This window comes from Balaenoptera ricei, chromosome 2 (assembly GCF_028023285.1).
Source record: "Balaenoptera ricei isolate mBalRic1 chromosome 2, mBalRic1.hap2, whole genome shotgun sequence".
In the NCBI taxonomy this organism is placed as follows: Eukaryota; Metazoa; Chordata; class Mammalia; order Artiodactyla; family Balaenopteridae; genus Balaenoptera; species Balaenoptera ricei.
The window spans coordinates 21973288-21981100 of NC_082640.1; the positions used below are offsets into that span (position 1 = coordinate 21973288).

A 7813-nucleotide genomic window follows, 5' to 3' on the forward strand; every position below is an offset into this window, starting at 1 on the left:
AACAAAAAAGGCAGAAAAAAGTGGAAGACAAAAATAGAAACAAAAGACAAGGGCAATCAATAGAAAACAGTAACAATATCATATATATTAATCTAACTATATCAATATATAGTCACTTTAAATGTTAATGGTCCAAATGTATGAATGAAAAGACAGAGATTGTCAGGGTGGATCAATGAACAAGATCCAAATACATGTTGTTTTCAAAAAACCCACCTTAAATATAAAAACACATATAGATTAAAAATAAGTGGATGAAGAAAAATTACCACGATAATACTAATTTTAAAAGCAGGAGTAGTAGCTATATTAATTAGAGAGAGAGCAGACTTCAAGGCAAGAAAAGTTATCAAGGATTAAGAGGGGCATTACATCATGATAAAGAGGTCAATACTCAAGGAAGACATAACAATCTTTAATATCTATGTGCCTGGCAACAAAGTGTGCACACAAGGCAAAAACTGATAGATGTGCAAAGAGAAATAGATAAATCCTCTATCATTTTGGAGATTTCACCACACCTCTCTCAGAAATGGACAGATCCAGCAGGCATAGAATCAGTAAGGACAAAGTTGAACTCAACAACACCACCAATCAAATGGATATAACTGACATTGACAGACTACATCATCCACAAACAGCAGAACATGTAGGCATACTTTGTTTTATTGTGCTTCACTTTACTGCACTTTGCATTTATTACAAATCAAAGGTTTGTGGCAACCCTGCGTTGAACAGTTTGGAAAAATGATGACATATTTCCAACAGCATTTGCTCGCTTCATGTCTCTGTGTCACATTTTGGTAATTCTCACAACACTTCAAACTTTTTCTTTATTATTACATTTGTTATGGTGATCTGTGATCAGTGATCTTTGATGTCACTATGGTAAAAAGATTATGACTTTCTGAAGGTTCAGATGATGGTTAGCATTTTTTAGCAATAAAGTATTTTTTAGATTAAGATATGTACCTTTGTTTTAGACATAATGCTATGGCATACTTAATAGACTACAGTATAGTATAAATATAAATTCATATGTACTGGGAAGCCAAAAATTTATGTGACTTGCTTTATTGATATTGCAATTTTTGCTTTATTGTGGTGGCCTGGAACCAAACTTGCAATATCTCTAAGGTATGCCTGCACATTCTTCTCAAGTTCACAGGAAACATTCCCCAAGATAGACCACATTCTGAGCCATAAAACACACCTTAAAAAATTGAAAAGATTAGAAATCATGCAATGTCTGTTCTCAGAGCACTGTGGATTCAAACTAGAAATCTATAGTGGAAAGATAACTAGAAAGCCCCCAAATACATGGAGAGTAACATCACACTTCTAAATAACACATAATTCAAAGAAAAATTTCAATGAAAGTTCAAAAATATTTTCAACTAAATGAAAACAAAAACACAACTTATCAAAATTTGTGAGATGCAGTAAAAGCAGTGCTAAAAGGGAAATTTATAGCTTTGAATGTATATATTAGAACAGATTATCTAAAATCAATAATCTAAATTTCTGCCTTAGGAAACTAGAAAAAGAGCACATTAAATCCAAAGTAAGAAAAAGAAGAAAAGAAACAATAAGAAATAGAGTAGGAATCAATGAAATTGAAAGCAGGAAATTGATAGAGAAAAATCAATAAAACCATCATTGTTTGTTGAAAGATCAATAAAATTGATAAGCTTCTAGCCAGGCTACTTAAGAGAAAAAAAGAGAGGACACAAATGACTAATATCAGAAATAAAACAGGGTACATCAGTACAGATCTTGTGGACTTTAAAAGGATAATAAAGGAATACTATGAACAATTCTATGCCCACAAATTTGATAACCTAGATGAAATGTATCAATTCCTTGAAAGACACAATCTATCAAAACTCACACAATAAGAATATCTGAATAGTCCAAGATCAATGACAGAAGATGAATCAAAAAGCAATAACCTTCTGAAAGAGAGATCACCAGTTCCAGATGGGTTCACTGTTGAATTTTACCAACCATTTGAGAAAGAAATTATATCAATTTTCTACAATCTCTTTCAGAAGAGAGGAGCAGAGGGAATACTCCCTAACTCGTTCTATGAGGTCAGCATCACTCTGATACCAAAACCAGGCAAAGACATTACAATAAAAGAAAACTACAAATATCTCTCATGAACACAGATGAAAAAAATCCTTTAAAAAATATTAGCAAATGGAATCTAACAACATGTACAAAGAATCATATATTAGGACCAAGTGAGACCTATTCCAGGTATGCAAGGCTGGTTAAACATTAATGTACCCCATCACATCAATGGGATAAAGAAGAAAAATCACATGATCATATCAAGAAATTCAGAAAAAGCAATTGACAAAATCCTAACACCTATCCATAGTAAAAACTCCCAGTAAACTGGATTAGAGGGAACTTACTCAACTTGATAAAGAATATCTTTAAAAAACCAACAGGTAACATTATGTAACAGGGAAGAACATTTTGTATTCTATTACAAGTTAATCACAAAAGGGATGTTGCCTATAAGCTTAAATTATACATAATGGCCCATCTCTGGGAACCCTGCCTCCCAGGTAATGAGCATTAAGCTAAAATACCTTTGTTATGCTCACAGGAAACATCCAGGCCCACCTGTGAAGGACTACAGGGAGGAAGAAATGAACACATCCCCTCCAGAGGCTGATGGGAACCAGGAAGTGTTTGACTTTAGTCCCTCCTCTTTTAGTTGAAGAATTTTCAGGTAAGGCCCTAGCAGTTCCTGGGACCACTTGTCCTGAGGAGCTGCCCTTCAGAGTTCCTTGAAGTGGCACCGGCTGCCCCGGAGCTTGGCGGCTGGAGCAAGGAATTGGCATTTGGGAGCTGACAGGCTCCATACAGTAAGGTAAGTCACTCCGGTGTGTACAGCCAGAAACTTTATTTCCTCTCTGTTCGGGGCTTTTTCTCTGGAATACGCCAATTTGTTTTGTATTTGAGTGGAGTACCCTATTAGAGAGAGGAAAGAGTTGTTGGGCTTTTACCTGATTTGTGAACCAGTTCGTTTATTTCTTTGTATGCTAGCATTTGTGTGTGCTGTTTGTGTTTTGTTCGTCTTGAATTTCTATCTTTAAAAATGGGGAATGTTTCAATTATCCCTACAGAAGGTCCTCTGAGGTGCATTTTTGGATAAGAAATCTGATTACAGCTATGAACCCATGGGTGAGAGGATGGTATTTTATTGTAACAATGTGTGGCCACAGTACCTGTTAGGATCTCCAAAGGGGGTTAGGCAGGGTTACCTTGGGACCCTGTGCACCACATACTGCTACCCTTGCTGTGTTAATTATGTCATTTATGGTCTCCTGTGTCGTTGGTATATGTAAAACTCCAAGACCAAACTTGAGGGTTTATTTATGATTTTCTGTTTGTTCTTTGAGTTCTTTGTTCCATTTTGTTTGGTTACTGTTTCTCCATTTACAGCCAAATCAGTTCTGTGATACTTAAAACATTTATGTATGTCAAATGGAGGAAAGGAACTGGAAAAAAGCTGTCTGTTCTTGTCCAAGAGTGGGACATTCCAAGGAAGAATAGAAAGGTTCCACTTGGTTCCTAAAATCACCAAAAGCTTCAGATAGAAAGAGAAGTATTTTCTCCATAAATATTAGTAAAAAGTGTTTAGTCATCTAGACAGGTGACCTTGATTTGTCCCATCTGCTAGAAACTCAATTTGAATCCAACCTCTTTTGTAACTGATGGGTTTTACATTGTTGTACCTGATTCATGGCTAACATTTTGGAATGGGAACTATGAGGTCCCTGTGTTTGTGTGTTTGTACATGCGTTACAGATGTGTGGTATTGCCAAAATTAATCTGAAAAAGAGCTCTGTTTAATTGGCTTAAAGGAAATTAAGTGCTTATATAAATACTCAAATATAAAAGAAACTGGCTAGAATGAGTTTCAGGTTCACGTGATTTGGGAAATATTCAGTATTGAATTAATATCTGGTGTTAAGGTTAGCTTAAGCTTGTTGGTTTGATACAGGTATGTCTTTAGAGTCATCAACATTAAGTATACTACTTTTTAAAAAATAAATTTATTTATTTTTGGCTGCATTGGGTCTTCACTGTTGGGTCTTTGTTGCTGTGCATGGGCTTTCTCTAGTTGTGGTGAGAGGGGGCTTCTCTTCATTTTCATGTGAAGGCTTCTCATTGCGGTGGCGTGTCTTTGTTATGGAGCACGGGCTCTAGGCATGTGGGCTTCAGTAATTGTGGCACGTGGGCTTCAGTAGTTGTGGCTCGCAGGCTCTGTAGTTGTGGCGTGTGGGCTTAGCTGCTTCGTGGCATGTGGGATCTTCCCAGACCAGGGCTCGAACCCGTATCCCCTGCATTGGCAGGTGGATTCTTAACCACTGCACCACCAGGGAAGTCCAAGTATACTACTTTTATTTATTTTTTTTTAATTTTTATTTTTATTATTTTTATTTTTATTTTTATTTTTTTCTTGACCAAAACACTTTAATTTACAACTTAATATATAATATGGTGTCTGTAACTTCTTGAAATTCTCACCTGGCTCTTGGAAAGAGTTGAGTCTACATTTTCAGTCTTCATCATCAGAAAGGATACCTAATTCTTCATCCGTCCATTGGGAAGGATCTGGATATGGAAAGTGACCCAGCACGGCATCTGAGTCATGCCAAAAGTGCCAGAGAATCCAGAACCACATGGTTGCACTGAAGAACTCTGCCTTGATCACCTGGGATCTGGTCAGCTGGGGAAACTGTCTGTACTGGGGCTCGATATGCACACCTCCACCAGCATGACGGACTCCAGCGCCTCCAGCCGCCCCCGTGTGGCGGCCCCTGAAGAAGTGGCCTCCAACGCGCGCTAAAGGCGCTAGACGCGTCAAAGCCGACATGCCCGCCCGCGTTCGGACAGCAATCCGCAGGCCGCTCCACCGCTTCACGTCCCTTCCCCACTACTTTTATTGTACCTAGGTTTACTAAAATAAAATAAGATCTTATTATTCCTGTCACAAAGTTTGTGAGCAAGAAAAAGAACAATGTGACAAAGCTTTTAAATAAATAAAATAGAGGTAAATGTAGTAGAGGTAAATGAAGAGTTTTGGGTAAACTCTATGGGAATAATGTTCTGGGAACGTCTATCTAGAATAGTCTCTCCATAACTTAGTTTCAAGTTCTAAGATAAGATTGAACTTAATGAAGAAAACAAATTTTAAAGGTAAAGTGGTACAAAACCTGAATTTGGTTCTCTAAGAGAACAACATTTTCTTAAATTATTGAACTGCTTCTGGTAATGGTGAGTTTCTTTAAGTGATCTGTATTTGCCATTGCGATCTTTTATTAACTGAGAACTTTTATTATCACTGGTTAAAACTTTTTGATATTTTTGACAAATTTCCCAAAGATAAAGTTTTAAGTGGGGTTCATTTGACCTCTGGCTTACTTTGGAGTTTTCTGGAGGGTCCCTGGAACACCTCAAATTATTTGTTTCTCTACATCTCAGAGAGAGGAATATTAAACTAATTGGGCTTATTTGTTGTGTTAGATTGCATGGAAGGCATTGTCAAATGAGTGGTGATAAAAATCTTCTTATATTTATGATATGGGTAAATGTTATTAATATATATATTCTAGAAATTATATGGAACTCCTAAAATTCTGGTATGTCCTGGAAAATGATACCAGTCATAATTTTAGTAATAATCTTAAATTGTTTGTTAACAGCAGTAATCAAGTTTCTGTTCAATTGCATTGTAATCCCAGTTGGTTGATGTCAGAGCAGAAAGGCATCCTTTTAATGGTTAGTCAATTGCTGTGTATGGTTTTACAGTGACTTTTGAATGACTCCATAGCTATTTTGTGAAGAAGCAGGGAAAAATGATGAAATCGTCTATTGTGCAAGCATTTGTATTATTATCAGGGAAAATAAGAAAAGGAAGGGAATAAGAGTGAGGATATGTTCCTTCAAATCTTCACTCCTCTGGCTGAGCTGGCTGTCCCAGACTCTTTAGATGGTTATGCCAATATATCCCCCCCTTCCACCACCTTCCATTCCTATCCAGTTTCAGTTCCTGACACTGGGGCTCAAGACTTCCCCTCCTTATAGGGATCAATAAGAAAATCCTGTGTTAGTTTCTGGGGCACAGGGACTTGGTCTGGTATCACCATCTAAGACCCGACAGGGCACCCAGTTTGGGCCAGGAGCCACTTCTGGGACAGGGCTATTTCCCTTATGACATTATGTCGTGGGGGCCTAAACGCAAACGACCGGCCTGCAGGGTTTCTCATACTTGTTTAGTTGGAAAGATCTCAACCCTCCTTATAGGGAGGATCCTCTACACTGGAAGCCCACTTGGCAGCACCCACAGCTGAACCAAATGGGGACCCTGGGAGGGAAGAAGGCCCTTATTAAAGCACTACTCATTAGTGCATCTTGGCAGGGCCTTGAGAAGGGAAACCAAGGCAAAAGAGATTGATCAAAATTCAAGAAATTCAGCAAAACAAATGAAGACCTCTCTGAATTTTTGGAAAGGATTTATCAGGCTTACAGACATCATACTAATGCAGATCCTGAGGCCCATGAAAATATTAGAATGGTAAATTTGACCTTTTTGGGCAAAGTGCCTCAGACATCAGGAGAACATTGCAAAAAGTAGATGGTATATTTGGAATGCACCCTTATCAATTGGTAGATGTTGCTTTTAAAGTGTTTAATAGGAACAACAACAGAAGAAGATGCAAAAGGAAATGCCACTTTTTTTGGCAGCGGCACTGGCTTCCCGGAAGGTGAGTAACGGGAATAGTGCTAAGCCCCCATTGGGGAAGGAACAATGCACTTACTGTAAGGAGGAGAAACATTGGAAAACAGATTGCCCTTGGCTAAAACAGAACAATAAAAGACGAGAGCCTCTCATATGGTAGAAAGAGGAACACTCTGAAGAGGCCCAGGGGTTGCCTTGGACTTGAGGTGACCAATTCCCCATAGGAGCCCTGGGTGAAACTGATCGTGGGGAATGAGCTGATTAACTTTCCCATAGACCTCACCCTGAAATTTAACACCAGAATAGCTTGACATCAGAGTCCCACCAGAACATGCTCTAAGCCTACAGATGGCACTCGTAAAAACCCCAGAAAAGGAGACAGAGCTCTTTCCCCCAAGGTCTTAAAAATAACCCAAGACTGCTGTCAGACCTCCCCAGGTGGGGACTCAACACAGAGGAACCTGCCCCACCAAGGACTGAAAAATAGACTTTACTCAAATGCCTCAAACTGCAAGAAATTTCAGATAACCTACTAGTGTTTGTGTGGTTACTTTCTCAGGATGGGGGGAAAGAGATCTCACCTGGTGAGAAACTCTCTGACGGGGTTAAAGCCCTCCTTAGGAAAATTATCCCCTGATTTAGATTAAGGCATTAAAACTACATTCATCCTGGAGACCACAATTAACAGGAAAATCCCAGAAAATGGATCATATATTAAAAGGGAATGTCGTTAAAATATGTCGAGACTAATTTAACTTGGGATAAGGCCTTGCAGGAGAATCTATAAATGCTGAAAGACCTAGCGGTTGCCAATTACATTAAAACTTTGGGTTCTATACTAACCTTTGTTCATGACTTTGCCTCCAACAGGTCTGCCCATCCAACTGAAGTAGATGGGAATTCCATTGTAGCTGCAGAAGGGTCAAACAGTTTGTGTAATTTTGTCCAAATAAATAGCACAGGAATTTAGTATATGTATTGGGAACTGGAACCAAAACTCCAAGTTCAATTACAAATTAGACAACAAAGTGCTAAGAGGTTTCATCG

At 38.3% G+C, this 7813-nt stretch overlaps 1 protein-coding gene across 1 annotated transcript; it reads right to left on the reverse strand.

The window, feature by feature from the left end:
• Nucleotides 1–4475: 4475 nt before the first annotated feature.
• Nucleotides 4476–4945, reverse strand: LOC132360275 (NADH dehydrogenase [ubiquinone] 1 beta subcomplex subunit 2, mitochondrial-like). The gene has a single exon (XM_059915323.1). The coding sequence runs from the start codon at nt 4898–4900 to the stop codon at nt 4583–4585; it is 318 nt and encodes a 105-aa protein (XP_059771306.1). The 5' UTR covers nt 4901–4945; the 3' UTR covers nt 4476–4582.
• Between the last annotated feature and the right edge of the window lie 2868 nt (nt 4946–7813).

Excerpts from the sequence above, each read along its gene's own strand:
- LOC132360275 (XM_059915323.1), bottom strand. The coding sequence starts at position 4,900 with ATGTCGGCTTTGACGCGTCTAGCGCCTTTAGCGCGCGTTGGAGGCCAC.